We start from the raw sequence: 15,087 nt of genomic DNA on the forward strand, positions 1-15,087 counted from the left end.
TTCCAACTCCTAGCATGTCGTGCAAAGCGGTGCACCTATGAATCTGTGAAACTCAGTATGCGCCGGCTCCGATAGGACAAACGCACTGCACTTGTGCAAGATCTCCCGATAGCCAGAGAGTGACGTTGCAAGTGGGAGGTAGGGCTGGGACGCCAGATGCATGGCGTGAGCAAAGCATGTAATGGTGGTAATTGCATTTTTCCCATTCCCATGAATTTTCTTTCTATCTATGGAACAATAAATGATATGTACAGCAAATTGAACCCAAAAGAAATTAAGCCTTTTTTTCATAACTTTATCACCAGATATATACATCTCTGAAAGACTGTAACCAAAAAAATAGAGAAGAGCAAATCACACTGCCATTAAAGGCTTGGCACTGAATGGGTTATATTGGGTAGTCAGTGAGATTGTGAGTGAGACATCAATTTCTACATTTACTCATATCAATACACTATAGGGAGGTGTATGAAATTGTTATTGGACAATTGCTTTTATGAGCATGATTACTATGCTGGCATAACTGCTGCGTGGGCACAGATTGTCTGTGGACATAGCTGTTATATGGGCACATTTGCTGTGTGGGAATATTGGCAACCTGAAGAGGCCATATGGTGATATGTGTGCCTGCAGATTAGCCATCAGTTGCAGGCTTCAACATACAGTTTACAGCTGGTATCTGCTGATGTGTAGATAGTATGTTTCCCATCTTGCCTCTCATGACTGTAAATATTCCTACTGTCTACTGTATGGCTACAATGCTTAACACCAAAGCCAACAGTTTACTAAGAAATATAATGCAATCTAATTGGATGTAGTAACTAGAACTTGCCACATATTAGGACGAAATTGTGTAGGACAGGCACTACCAAGGTATACGAATGTATGTAAGCCAACGCACCCCAATAGCTATACAATCCAAACAAAACAAGAAAAAGGTGGGATGCGTACACAAGGCTAGACAGAAATATAACAAAAAATGTTTATTGGATAAGTAACAATTTTAAACACAATAAAGACAGGACAACAATAAATATAAAAACACTTAAAGGGAACCTGTCACCAGGAGCACTCCCCCAGTCCCCACAGAGCATAGTACATACGCTGCCAAAGTGTTTTTGTATTAAAAATTGGTTTTACAGAAAAAAAAGATATGTTATATTGTACCTTTCATTAGCATCTGCTGTGTGACTTGGCAGTTGCCAAGTGGGAGGGTCTGGAAAGGAGCAGTTCCCCCCCACCCTTGGGGAACAGCTTCTCCATGTGACCTTTTCAAATATATGAAAACACCCATCACTTGGCTTAGCGACGCCCCCTGCTCCTCTACAGCTAATTCCGAGTTATTAATATATTTGAAAAGGTCACATGTTTCCCAAGGGTGGGGGGGAAACTGCTCCTTTCCAGCCCCTCCCATTGGGCAAATGCCTAGTAACACACCAGATGCTAATGAAAGGTACAATATAACATGTCTTTTTTTCTGTAAAACCAATTTTTTTTTATACAAAAACACTTTGGCAGAGTATGTACTATGCTCTGTGGGGACTAGGGGAGTGCTAAAAATGGGTCTCCTGGTGACAGGTTCCCTTTAAAAAGTACACCAGAGGGGTGTACAAAACTGCCAAGGGCCAAGTTGCCCTAAAAATCCTTACTACAGTCTGCCAAGAGTAGAACTACAGTAACCATAAGGACCAGAATATGAATAATCATGTAGAGCTAAAGTGCAAAAAATGATGCATGAAAAGTGCAATTGACCAATGTAACAAAGCTCTGATGCATTGATCCCTACATGCCCAACATATACAATACCATGTTGTCGTAGAACGAGACAATAAAGCAAGGCAGGCAGGTGTAGGCAGAGAGAGAGGGGGAGTAGGTCTTAAGAAGTGCCTGCACAACATTTGTGTTGCACAAGACCCTTTTGTGGGGCGGCTGCACTAGTCATCATGCGACACAATTTAGAGACTGATGCTCAGTCTCAGATTTAACATGCAAGGTCCGACAGATTTGGGCTCATTTACTTAGCTGTCCGCTGGAGTTCACCGAAAGCTGCAAAATAGGCTGGCATATATGACATCACTGGGGCTAATTGTGGGGATTACATGACAACTATTTCTGGTAAATATATTACATGTTTGTTTTTCAGATAGTTTGGTAGTAAAGTATACATTTGGGGAAAAGGGGCCTGGACAGTTACATTAAAGGCATAGGAATAATGTAGGGCCAGACTGCGGCGGGCTATTTAAAAATAATAAACGTGTACTTACCTCCTCCGGCGCTGCTGATGTCCTGCGTCGCAGTCCATCTGATCAGTGCGCCGTTTTTCATACAATGGAGCAAAAGGAGCTTCCGGCTGGCCAAAAGCTCCCATACGACACCATCTCCCAGCACTTACAATGCTGAGAGATAGGGAGGGAAGGGAGGAGCTGGCTACCTCGCCGGCGGAAGCTCCCTGTGTGCAGCTTCTGTGCCCCTGTAAACAAATAGGGGAACGAATGAGACGGACTAAGGTGCCGGAAGAGGTAAGTCCACTTTTATTATTTTTAAATAGCCCGTACCAGCCTGGCCCTACGTAACTTTTTATACCCGGATAACCCCTTTAAAGGAAACCTACCATTTGATTTGATGCATTATGAAGCAAAAATACCTTGAGAATGCTGTAGCTACACTGATGCAGGGTCATATCTTGGCTAATCCCTGAGCTGATAAAACAGATATAACCTTATAATAATGAAGCTGTCTCGCTTACATGTGCAACATCCCCCACCGGGGCCTAGCCTTTTTCTCTTGGGGCCTGGAGACAGCCGGGGCCCGGAATACCGGAGTGGCTGGCGGTTGCGGCCTAGGCACGCTAGTGTCACAGTGCTTGGTATGGGGAGCGGAGGGCTGTCCTACAGCCTGGCAGGTCTCCAGCAGGTGGTGTTGGCAAGAAATGAAGAGGGAGAGTCTGTTATAGTGGTTCTCCATGGGGCAACCCTTTGGGGTCTGGAGTATGAGTCCCTGTGTAGTGGATAGGGTGCCCGTGATGGTGACAGTAGTAGCAGCAGGGATCAGACGGAGGCAGATGTTGTCTAAAAGCAACTTACAGTTCTTTATTGGAACCAACAGGAACAGTGGATAACGTGCCAAACGAATCTTGACAAATAGGAAAATGCTGGGATGCACTTGGAGAGGGAACCACAGGGATTGATCACCAGCCTGAAGGCAAGGGCAGACTGGGAGATAGCTGTGTCCTAGTAGGATGCTTCAGCTTGTCCTGGGTTACTCCAGATATTATCCTTGAAGGTAGGATGATACCCCTTTTCTCTCACTAACTCCTCAGAGCTGCTCAGGCAATCAGCTGGCTCTCCTCTGTCTGACTAGACTGGTCTAGTCTGGTTTACTGGCTGCACTGTACTGGTCTCCCTCAGAGACCAACTGAACTAGTCTGTCTGACAGACTCTTGTCAGTCTTGCTCTGACTGACTCCTGTTAGACTAACCTGACTGGATTAACTCCAGTCTTTTTCTGATTCACCTCACTAGACTAACTGACTGACTGTCTGACTGACACCTGTCAGTCTTCTGATCTCTAGAACTTTCCTGACAGGGGTTTTATTACTCCCACTGGTCAGGTGGTGGTTACTCCTCCAGTTGCATCCCAGCTTACAATACAATATTATAACTGGCTGATGGAATGATATCACATTAAACAATTAACTCCTGCCTTACCAGGCAGGATCTACCGCTTCAGTGTTCCCCGTGTTGTGTAGTGACCTGCTGTGGGGTTGATCAGACTCCACACAGGTTGCAAGCTACATATTGGGACGTATTTGCAACAACCCCTCTGCCTTGTATCGGCAGGGAGGTTGCACATGGCTCCTTCAGTGCTTGTCCCAGCTCTGAGTTTTTCTCTGCAGGAGAATATGATGCAATCACTGTTCTCCCTGCCAGACAGAATGATCAATTGCTGCACCATCCCAGAGCTGCTGTGTATCCAGCTCAGGTTGATTAGTCATACTTGACTAACCTCCATTTGTAATTACAAGCTTCGTGATCTAGGCAGCCAGGCTGACTCAGCTTTCCCATGGTCCTGAATGTTATCATTGTTTTTTCAGCAAAACCACTCAGCTCAGGGATCAACCAAGATATGATCCTGCATCAGTGTAGCTACATCATTCTCATGGTATGTTTGCTTCATAATTTATGAAATCAAGAGGTAGGTTTCCTTTACACCTGCCATTACATAATCTTGTTGGGTCCATGTCAGCCACTGTTCTCTTAACTTTTCTTTCATGGTTCTCTTACTTTCATTTTCATTTTGCATCAGGGGGACTTTTTGTTGCACTTTTATGTATCCAGTTTGCTCAAAAGGATATTATGCCAACGATTTGTACCTGCATGAAAGATGTGAATGAAAAATGCATTGCGAGCAGCTTCATATCATGAATCCACATGAAAAGAAGATAAGATGTGCAACTTATGTGGACCCACTCCTGTTTTTTCCAAATATGCACTTGAGCTCCATGTAACGTGACTAACAATCCATTATAAAATCATGGGTGACGATACAAGGCGTCTATCCGTGTGACGTACGTGCCTACAAGGGGTTAAGCAGTGGGTGTCCTGACACACTGGGGAGGAGAGCTCCTGATAAGGGACAGGCTTCCGGGAGGAGCAGGCTGCAATGTGCTGCCCTATATGGGCTGTAGAATGCTGTACACTACATGCATAACCATTACACGTATAATAACACAATGGCTGCGGGCGGTTTTGCAGCTCGCTGTTAGCCCTGCGGCTTTCTACACGTGTACACGGCGCGCATGAAATTCACTATTTCCGCCTGAGGCTCGCTCCCGCTATGACGTCCCCTTTAAGGCGCGGCCCCGCGAGCATTTCCGTTAGCAGGTACTTCCGGTACTCTCCCGCCGTGCTCCGCGCGGCCGGTCACAGGAAGCGGCAGGATGTCTAGCTGGGAGCGGGACAGCGCACGGGGCTCTGGGGATGGCCGGATCTATGTGGGAAATCTGCCGGCAGATGTGCGGGAGAAGGAGCTGGAGGAGCTGTTCCACAGATACGGGCGGATCCGTACCATCGAGCTGAAGAGTCGCGGGGGGAGCGGCGCTGCGCCGTTCGCCTTCATCAGCTTCCAGGACCCGAGGTGAGTGGTGTGTATTGTACTGCGCGGTGTGCACAGGAGCTGCGTCACCCACCGCGTGCCCCGAGCGGACCCCGGACGGGAGGGGGGCTTCCGGGGACTAGGCCCGAGCGGTGCTTTGTTGTGGCCCAGAACGGTGCGTGACTCTCATTGATCTCTCCCTCCTCTAGAGATGCGGAGGACGCGGTGTTTGGAAGGAATGGATACGAGTTCGGATCATGTCGGTTGCGCGTGGAATTTCCCCGATCAAACCGGGGATCGGGAGGTGGATACGGAGGCCCTCGTGGGAGGAACGGCCCCCCTTCCCGGAGATCTGAATACAGAGTCCTCGTCTCAGGTAACACCATCAATCTGAGCGCCATGTGTGGCAGAGGAGGGCGCTGTGCCCGGGTATGCTGCTCACCCTACAAGAACCATTCATCCACACATCTGATTTACAGTTCTCTATGCAGCCAGTTATGTGAATTGGAGGCCATTGTTTAACCACAGGGTCTGGTGACCACCAAGAACTTGTGTTAAAGGACATCAACAGGATGAAGGATTGTAAACCAAGCACACTGGTATGTGCCCCTCTGGGAGGATCTGCTTCTTTTAGCTTTGTATTACCTGGTTTTTACAAAAAAGCTTTTATAATTATGCAAATGAGCCTAAGGAGCTCCAGGCTCCATAGGTGTTAATGGAGCCCCTCAGGATCATTTGCATAGTTCTTAACTTTTTTTTTCTCAAACCAGGGCATAAGATGGAAGTTTACTTGGCTTACAATCCTTCACCCTGGTAATAGATGTCCTTTAAGACAATAGGGCCAGAGGGGACCCGATAGTGAGGCTGGAGGTGTGTGTGGGGAGAGAACCAGACAGTGGCACATTAGGCTGTGTTCCCATGTTCAGTTTTTCAGATGCAGTTTTGAAAGAAGGTGTGGATAAAAATGGGCGAGAACATATAATTTACAGAAGCTGTTCCTTTTTCTCACTCCAGTCCTTGTTTGGACATCAAAAACTGCATCTGAAAAACTAAACGTAGGAACACACTCTAAAAGGAGGGGTTTGGTGAGGTACCAGACAGTGTGATGGGGATAGTGACTTCCCTTTGGTGACAAGAAAGGGGAGAAAATGGAAGGAAAAAAATAGGGGAGGAAGTTGAGGGTCACTGATAATGTGACCAGACAATGAGACTAAATGGAAGGAAAAAGAACACAAAATATGGACAGTGCGCTGCTAGAAAGAATCAGAAAATAATCAGTTTAATTACAATATTTATGCCCAGGTCAAACAGCAATAGTAAAAAAAAAAATGAAAAATGGCTCAAACATGGTCCATCATATGACCTTTAGTCTGTGGTTAACCAAACTAAATATACATTACATATACAAGAATATACAAAATACATAGAATATGAAATGCCAAAACCAAAAAGTGTGCATTGTCTCTAAAAATGGGTTCTATACCGGAGAACCTCACTGCCTAATTGTATGGTCAGCACATGTGAAGGTGCATAGTTTCTACACGTACTTTGGGGGACCTCCAAAAGGTTCAACAAGCAACCCCGCCAATCAGTTGGAGACTAGTGACTTCACTCCTCGCCAGTAAGGTCTTTATACATGTGTTTTTTTGAGACATGGACTGCTGTATAAGGTATTGCATCTGTTCTATCAAGCTTGTTGTTGCTGACGGGTTCCCTTTAGCTTCATGTATTGCTAGTTTTATAACACACAACACCTCTGTCCTGATGAGATGCTCATCCTTGAGACACTAGAAGTATGTATCTAGTGCTGTGTGTCCCAAGATAGCAGCATTTCTGAAGTCATGCTCCCCTTCAATCCTCTGTGTGACTGATCTTGGGCAAAAAGTGGCCCTCTAGCTAATTTGTATATGCAATTTTATAAGAATTGGGTGTATTGATTTTATCAGATGAGGGTTACTTAATTGCTCAACAATCCCACCAAAAGTTGCAGGCATCTTTGTGCTGCCGTGTTTGATACAGTTACCTGTTTATATGTAAATGACTTACACGCCTTTTGCTGAAATGCTTTGTGTTTCAAATTAGAGGCTTTGTTGGTAGGAGGGCATCCCTGGGGTTTTTCTTATGCGCACTGTGCAGGTCATGTGTTTAAGGAAAGGGATGTTCTGTTAGTGTGCTTCACCTCTGCCCGTGGAGATTCCCAAAGGACATACCATTACTGTAGTGGGACAGTGCTATGTAATCATTTGATAAGTTACATTAATTTTACAATCACATATGATGGGGAGCAGCTGGCTAAATACTGGAGCTCTATGATGGTGCATAAACAGTTTAAAGGTTCATTTTTGCAGTCTAATACTGGCCTCAGCAGAACGTCGCTGATAGGCAGTGGTGGGTGCCCTAGTTAAATTGAATAATTCCAGAAAACCCTTTTTAAGTTTTTATTTGTATCCCTTTTAGGGAGTAGTAATCACCTGGTCACTTCATATGTGTTCTTTTCTTCAAAGCTTCATAGTTGTGAGTTTTATATGGTGAGGCAGATGTTTATAGATCACTAGCAAAACTCCCATATAATGCAGTATATGGGGGTGTAAAAAGTGAAAATAAATCTCTAGAACTGATATAAAAAAAAAAATTAATAAACATGTTAGATGTCCCATTAGTCCTGACCTCTCAAAATATAAAAACAGATATTCCTGGCTGTGAACCTTGTAATGGAAATGGCGCCCAAATGTCCAAACTACCTTTTTCGCCACTTCACAATTTGAATAGAAAGGATCAAGTTTGTACAGCAATGAAAATGTCATCCCGTCCTGCTAAAAATGAGACTATACACAGGTCTGTACACTGTAGTATGAAAGTTATTGGTGTCAGAAAATGGTGAAATGAAGGCTTTTATAAATTAATTTTGTATCCCTGTGATCGTTCCAAAATATAAACAAGAGGTGTCATTTGGAATAAGTGCAAGGTGTAAATCCAGAACACACAAGAAAATGGCACAAATGCTCTTTTTTCGCCAATATCTGTAAATTTTTCCCCTCTACATGGCATATAAGTGTATGTATGTATATATCTCTATCTATCTCCATCCATCCATCTTTAAGGGGTTAACTGAGCAGGTGAATTTGAAGATGAAACCTGTTCAATAAATGTTCAGTTTATGCTTTTCTCCTCTTAAATTAAGACTACTGATAACTGCACCTAAACCCACCTCAAAACTGATTACTATGCAGTTTTAACTGCACCGTGTGAAGGCACCCTGACAAGCCGTCTGTTATGTTATCTGTTGTTTCTACATGTACGTGCATAATTATAATGTAGGTTTTTGTTCTGTTTCAGGTCTTCCCCCATCAGGGAGTTGGCAGGATCTGAAGGATCATATGAGGGAAGCTGGAGATGTCTGTTATGCTGATGTACACAAAGATGGAATGGGGATTGTGGAATTTATTCGTAAAGAAGACATGGAATACGCCTTGAGAAAACTGGATGACACTAAGTTTCGTTCTCATGAGGTAAGATATAGTGATGTTAATGTTATGTAGTAAATTATAGCATCACTGCACTGTAGCTAAAGCTTTTTTGTTTTTTAACAGGGTGAAACTTCATACATCCGTGTCTGCGCAGAAAGAAACGCCAGCTATTCACGATCCAGATCCCGCTCTAGAGGCCGTGATTCTCCCTATCAAAGTCGTCGTTCTCCCCGTTATGCCTCCCCCTTCCGACAGTACTGAGCTGCCACGCAGGGACACTTTCTATAAGTTTAATTCTGAAGACCATCTGCTCTTACATTCCACGACTGATGGATTTCATCAACTGTCTTTTATACCATTATTTTCTGCCCGTATTACAATTTTTTGTTTTTTTTAATTTTAGGAGATGTGTGCTCTTTGCATCAGATGTTTATGGTTTCTTTCAATCTTTGTCATTTTAAGCAGGCAGCAGACAGTATTGTGCCTAATCTGATGTTTGAGTAAGTGTGCAGTGAGTGATAGGTATACGGGATAAAACATGGTGGAATGCGGTGGCACCAAGACAAACATTTAAGGGAATGTTCATGTTTGTCATCTATATAGACCTACTCCCACAAATTTGTTAGAACGATATTATTTGAAATAACTTTTAATCCCCGATCAAGTTTGTATGTGTTTCCTTTTATTATGAAAGTGTTTCAGTTAAGTAAAATAAACATCTGTAGCTGTCCTAATAAACAGTGAGATTTCTTAGTGCTGCTTTTGTTTTCACACACGAAGTCCAAGGAGTCATAGATCATCACTCTTGCTGGAGGAGAGGTAGATATTGTCCTTCTGTGGCGGCAGAGGAATGTTTCCTGCAGGTATAGAAAGTTGTGTGTGTTAAATTACAGCTCAAATCTCTAAGGGTATGTCCATCATGCTGAATAATGCCATCTGGAAGTCTATGGCGAGGAGATTTTTTTTAATGGTAAAATCTGGCCAATCTTTTGGCTAAGTTCCATTTTAACACTTATTTTATTACCTGGAGGTGCAACAAAGTACTCTTCAACTACTGTATTTGCATTTCCAAGTAGAAGTTCTGTACAGTTTCCTGTGGTGACTGTGTCACTTCTTAGATAGAGGGCTCTATAATAGAAGCGGCAAGAGATATCCAGAGTCAGTCTAAAAGATGCAGAAAGCATGTTAGCTGAGATTTCTATACTGAACACAGAGTAACGCCCTGGACTCCCAGCATTATGGTCATCTATAATGGGGAGTCAATGCAATCCTGCAGGACTTAGCTCCTATAATTTCATTTGGGGGCCCCTTAACTAGATGGGTATAACCAGTGTCTCTGCAGTGTTTGGTCAGGGAAAAACTGGCAGCCAGTCCTTTATTTCCTTGACCAACAGAAACTGGCTTTATATCTTTATGTTCCGTACTGTTGGGGGGGGTGAATAATTTGGAAACTATACCTGTCTTCTAACACTGATGACAATGGTTCCACACCTTCTGTATTTACATTGTGCAGCTGACTGGCAAATTGAATTGCTCTCTCTAATCGCTGTACTCCATCTTGGTTGCGAAAGTCAACTAATGCCAAACGTTCTAGGTGGTCAATTACCTCTGCAGATACATGACAGTCCTAGAAAAAAAAAACATTGGAGAATTACTCTAATTTTCATGAATACAGGCAGTCCCTGTGATATCTATAAAATAGATTCTTTAGATTTGTATGCAAGTTGGAACTGATTTTTTTTTTTTTTTTCCCTCCAACTGCCAATTCGATTTTCAAAATTTTGTGCTGTCATGAGACCAAGGATTATCAATCAGACTTCATCACAGCTGATCATTTCAGCCAGAGACTAAAATAAAACTTCAAGAGGGCTTCACCAGAGGACACAGTGGGTAGAGAAGTCTGATTGTAAGGGTGCGTTCACAAGTACCACTACAGGGGCGGCCTGGGGATGCTTTTGGTAACAAGAACCTGACTACACCTGTACCGTATATACTCGTATAAGCCGAGACCCCTAATTTTACCACCAAAAACTGGGAAAACCTATTGACTTGAGTATAACTCGAGAGTGGGAAATGCATTGGCCTCCCAGTATATAGCCAGCCCCCAGCTTGCCAAGCACATTAAAAAAAACAAAAACCTGAAACTCACTCACTCGCCTTCGGGAGGTCCCAAAGCACGGCGCAGCTCCTCTTCTTTCTTCTCTTTGCCGTAACAGCCGACACGTCCATGCGATCTGCCAGCCAGCGTATGGACATGTCTCTGCCGGCTTATACAGCATAGAGAAAGACAGAAGAGGAGCCGCGCCGGAGGGAGAGTATGTAAGAGGTTTTTTTTTTTTTTTTTTAGTTGACTCGTCTATAGCCCAAGATGAGGTTTTTCGTCTCATTTTTTGTGCTGACAAACTCTGCTTATACCTGAGTATATACAGTAAGTACTTTAAGAAAGCAGAAAAGCATCTTTGCAATGCAAGTGTAATGGGCCTCTCTGACCTTTCCTCGGTAAAAATGACTTTCCTGGTAACAGGGGGACTGCCTGTAATTTTATACAGAGTCTGTAAGTTGTATAGACTGATAGCAATGTCTCACGTTTGCTAACGTTAGAATTCTAATTCAGAGATATTTTTGGAGTTTATCTATTTATGAATTTAATTTTAACTCCAGGGGTGATGAAAAAATTTCCATTTAAAGGGCACCTACCACCTGAATAAAGGACTGTATGTAAAGGATCCTGATGGGATCCAGGCTCCATAGGGGTTAATGGAGCCTGGAGCACCTCAGGCTCATTTGCATGCAGTCTTTCATCTTGATGGTATATGTCCTTTAAATTTTAACAATTTTTTTTATTTGTGTGACGTTATTTATTATTCTATGCCGTGTACTGGGAAGCTGGAACAAAAAATCCAAATGTGGTGAAATTGGCATAAAAACGCATTTGCATCACTTTGTGCACTCAGTTTTACAACTTTCACTGTGCATGTCAAGCAATACCTTTGCTTTATACTTTGGTTCGGTATGATCACGGTGATACCAAATTTTTATAGACTTTAATGTGTTTTCAAAAATTAAATGTGTTTAAAAAAAAAAAATTCTGCCATCTTCTGACACTAATAACTTTTCCATACTATGGTGTACAGAGTTGTGTGAGGTGTCAGTTTTGGCAAAATGAGCTGACTTTTTCATTGCTACCATTTTGAGGACTGTGGAACATTTTGATCACTTTTTATTACATTTTTTATGTGATGTAAAATAGTGTTAAAAGTAGCGTTTTGGACGCTATTTCAAATTTTGATCAACCAGGTATTTTAAGACACGATAATACTTTTTGTCATTTTCAATGGTGGTGGTGGTGGTGGGGTATGATTAGACTTGAACAAAGATGGTGTCACCCACGCACCACCGTCTTTTAAATACCGTTGGTGACATCAGCAGGGTTAACACCCACAATAGGTGGTAGCACTCACCGCGGGTATTAGCGGTGGGTGTTTGCTGCCTTATGCACCAAACCCCACCTCTGTATGAAGAGGGCACGACCCAGAAGCCCTCTTTATAATGCCCCCTTAACCTCTGCTCTGTACATGTATGGTGCAGAGCATGAAAGGGTTAAAGGGGTTGGTCTTGCTTTTTGAAGTTCTGCACCACTTTATTGATATGTAAAGTTAAGCCTTCTCTCTTTCCTTGACAGCCAATAGCTACAATGTAAAAACTGCATACAAGAAAATTGATATGATCATTATTTTATACTCCCCTTTGAGCAACAATTTCCAAATAGAAAAAATGCATCTTGCATCCTTTCCAAATCACTTTAACCCTATGTTGTCTGATCTATCTTGCCGTATACGGCCATACTAAAATATGGCAGTGTACGTGTATTTTGCACATCATCTGTTACAAATGTGCTACCGGCACATTGTAACAGATCTGCATAAATGAAACAGCCTCGTCCCTTATGACATCAAAGGGATTGTCGCTCTAAACAAATATGGAGGGATCCACGCGCCGTCTGCTTTTGACTGTCTGCAGCAGCAATCCATGGCCATATGTAGTATACAACCCGCTTATATGGAGTGGGCTCATCCCGTGAGCCCCCCTCCATACTCCTGTCGCAGTTTGTCACATGTTGTTGAGGGGTTAAAGTTCAAACATACTAGGGTGTCTGAAATAGTGAAAAAAATTCCAGTCAATCTTGCCCTAGGATACATATATAAATAAATTCAAACATTATGGTTTTACAGGCGGTCCCCTACTTAAGAACACTCGACTTACATACGACCCATAGTTACAAACGGACCTCTGGATATTGGTAATTTATTGTCCTTTAGTCCTAGGCTACAATGATCAGCTGTAACAGTTATCACAGGTGTCTGTCATGAAGCTTTAGTGTTAATATTGATTCTTATGACAACCCAACATTTTTAAAATCCAATTGTCACAGAGACCAAAAAAGTTCTGGCTAGGATTACAATGATAAAATATACAGTTCCGACTTACATACAAACTCAACTTAAGAACAAACCTACAGACCCTATCTTGTATGTAACCCGGGGACTGCCTGTATCCCAGCATCTCAAAATGTCAAATCTATCAAAATTTAACATATCATAAATACAACAATGGTAAAATAAAATTTCCAGAAATCCACCTTTATACCATTTTTTCCCCACACAAAATTGGAATAAAAAGAATTCAAACAGTTGTAGAGTACATGAGAGTATCAGTACAAATGTCAGCTTGTCCTGGAAAGATTGACACTATATACTGTACCTAAGTGTAAACATATTATGCATGTCAGAATATTTTAATGTTCATACATTATTTTAAAGGTAGTAACACCGAAATAAAAGTTAGGTCTGTGATCTACCATGAAAAAGCTGTAACTGCAGCTTCCCAGTCCATAACTAAATAGTACTGAAGGGGGAAAGCTCCATCAATAGGACATGGATCACCATATTCTATCATACACCATACATTACAAATTCAGCACTGCTACATGTGATCACTCTATAACTAATAATGATGATGTGGAGGTGCCCATATCTATGGTGAACTCTTACGATCCTGATGTGATCACCTGCGTGCTGGTGTCAGGTTCGATGGTCCAAGTTGGACTTTGCGGAACCTGAAAGGCAAACACCATATAGTCAGTAAAGCTTCCCGTTCCTCCAGTGGATAAGGACCGTAAAGTTACCGTTACCTTAAATTGTACTGACAACAGTCGCCTAAATTCTAGCCTCCGCCAGCAGCGGGTAGCTGTCATTTGGAGCCACATTTTGGCCGCTGATGTGACGTCAGAAAGAACGCGACCACCATTAGACCAAGCTGACCTTCATAAGCGCAGCGGCCATGTTTAGTAAGGGCGCCTCTATAATAGCACACAGCGCCTTGCCCGGGAATAAGATGGCGTCTACAGCGTCCTGACCTAAAAGTGTACCGTAGGAACTGTAGAAGTGCTATTTGTTAGTTCTCCTTGCAATATGAACAGTGTGGGGGAGGAATGTACCGACATGAAGCGCGAGTATGACCAGTGTTTCAACCGGTGGTTCGCCGAGAAATTCCTTAAAGGAGAAGGCAGCGGGGACCCGTGTAACGAGCTGTTCCAGCGGTACCGGCACTGTGTTCAGGTGAGGGAGGGGCGCGTCTCCTCTATAATGGCGGCGGCTGCTGCTTGTCATGTTGTTTCTAACCTTCCTCTTCTGTTTATCAGAAAGCCATTAAGGACAAGGACATCCCGGTGAACAGAATAGAGTTCATGGGACAAAGTAAGGACAAACCGGAAACAAGTGACGGCTCGTGACAGACCCCGCGCTCGCCCGTCGCCTGCCTGCTATACACCTGTTCAGACTGGTGTCCAGCCGATCGTACTTGTATCAGTGTAGCCATAAGACGTGGCACCGCCTGGGCACCAGCACCATGCTGCCCAGGAAATTGCAGGGGCTCTGGTCTTTTAGAAATGTCAGGTAAAGATCCCTATTTATTAAGGTGCTGGAAACTTGTACTCCTCCCTGCCCTATATATAACAATAAATGACTTCTATATCTTTATTGTGCGCTACACTGGGTCTTTCTATCCTTTAACAAGTCCTTTATGTGACTTGTACTTCTGTCGGTGTGTTTAGGCTGCGTTCACACATTTAGGTCTTTACATTTAGTTTTGAAACGCAATAAAGCATCTGAGTAGAAGAGATTTGCCTAATTACTTTGCTGTTAACATATGGGTTTACAAAATGCAATGTTAACACATGTTAACCCTATCAGATATATCCGTCAGCGAGCTATGAAGAGGGACATGGGGTTTGCTGCATAGGGGTGTTAACCCATTGATGATGGTGGCGCATGGGATCATCATCACGTTCACACAGGCTACTTGATCCATATGTCACTGTATCCGTATGCCAGAATGCACCCCCACTGGCTCTGGTCTCGCTGGATACTGCACATATATAAACAGTGGAATACATGCTCACGATACAGTATGGTGTGTTGGACAATATGGTCATGTAAATGGATGGGCATATTGCCATTGTAATGAAT

At 43.1% G+C, this 15,087-nt stretch overlaps 3 protein-coding genes across 3 annotated transcripts; 2 read left to right on the forward strand and 1 right to left on the reverse strand.

Annotated features, from left to right (window-relative positions):
- Window positions 1-4,839: 4,839 nt before the first annotated feature.
- SRSF9 (serine and arginine rich splicing factor 9) lies at window positions 4,840-9,313 on the forward strand. Its single transcript, XM_072146174.1, has 4 exons — window positions 4,840-5,135; window positions 5,303-5,469; window positions 8,430-8,602; window positions 8,684-9,313. The coding sequence occupies exons 1-4, from the start codon at window positions 4,939-4,941 to the stop codon at window positions 8,819-8,821; spliced, it is 675 nt and encodes a 224-aa protein (XP_072002275.1). The 5' UTR covers window positions 4,840-4,938; the 3' UTR covers window positions 8,822-9,313.
- On the reverse strand, window positions 9,221-13,934 carry GATC (glutamyl-tRNA amidotransferase subunit C). Its single transcript, XM_072146182.1, has 5 exons — window positions 13,752-13,934; window positions 13,629-13,676; window positions 10,018-10,187; window positions 9,585-9,688; window positions 9,221-9,417 (listed from the first exon to the last, which is right to left on the reverse strand). The coding sequence occupies exons 1-5, from the start codon at window positions 13,824-13,826 to the stop codon at window positions 9,350-9,352; spliced, it is 465 nt and encodes a 154-aa protein (XP_072002283.1). The 5' UTR covers window positions 13,827-13,934; the 3' UTR covers window positions 9,221-9,349.
- Window positions 13,935-14,031: 97 nt separating this feature from the next.
- On the forward strand, window positions 14,032-14,598 carry TRIAP1 (TP53 regulated inhibitor of apoptosis 1). The gene is made up of 2 exons (XM_072146196.1): window positions 14,032-14,178; window positions 14,262-14,598. Exons 1-2 carry the CDS (start codon window positions 14,032-14,034, stop codon window positions 14,349-14,351), a joined length of 237 nt encoding a protein of 78 aa, XP_072002297.1. The 3' UTR covers window positions 14,352-14,598.
- The last annotated feature ends 489 nt before the right edge of the window (window positions 14,599-15,087 follow it).

Source organism: Engystomops pustulosus, chromosome 1 (assembly GCF_040894005.1).
Source record: "Engystomops pustulosus chromosome 1, aEngPut4.maternal, whole genome shotgun sequence".
NCBI classification, from domain to species: Eukaryota; Metazoa; Chordata; class Amphibia; order Anura; family Leptodactylidae; genus Engystomops; species Engystomops pustulosus.

Coding starts and splice junctions, on each gene's coding strand:
- GATC (XM_072146182.1), bottom strand. CDS start 13,826: ATGTGGCTCCAAATGACAGCTACCCGCTGCTGGCGGAGGCTAGAATTT. Junction 13,677..13,751: donor TGTTGTCAGTACAATTTAAG/GTAACGGTAACT, acceptor TTTGCCTTTCAG/GTTCCGCAAAGTCCAACTTG. Junction 9,418..9,584: donor GTACTTTGTTGCACCTCCAG/GTAATAAAATAA, acceptor CTATACCTGCAG/GAAACATTCCTCTGCCGCCA.
- SRSF9 (XM_072146174.1), top strand. CDS start 4,939: ATGTCTAGCTGGGAGCGGGACAGCGCACGGGGCTCTGGGGATGGCCGG. Junction 5,136..5,302: donor ATCAGCTTCCAGGACCCGAG/GTGAGTGGTGTG, acceptor TCCCTCCTCTAG/AGATGCGGAGGACGCGGTGT. Junction 8,603..8,683: donor CTAAGTTTCGTTCTCATGAG/GTAAGATATAGT, acceptor GTTTTTTAACAG/GGTGAAACTTCATACATCCG.
- TRIAP1 (XM_072146196.1), top strand. CDS start 14,032: ATGAACAGTGTGGGGGAGGAATGTACCGACATGAAGCGCGAGTATGAC. Junction 14,179..14,261: donor GGTACCGGCACTGTGTTCAG/GTGAGGGAGGGG, acceptor TCTGTTTATCAG/AAAGCCATTAAGGACAAGGA.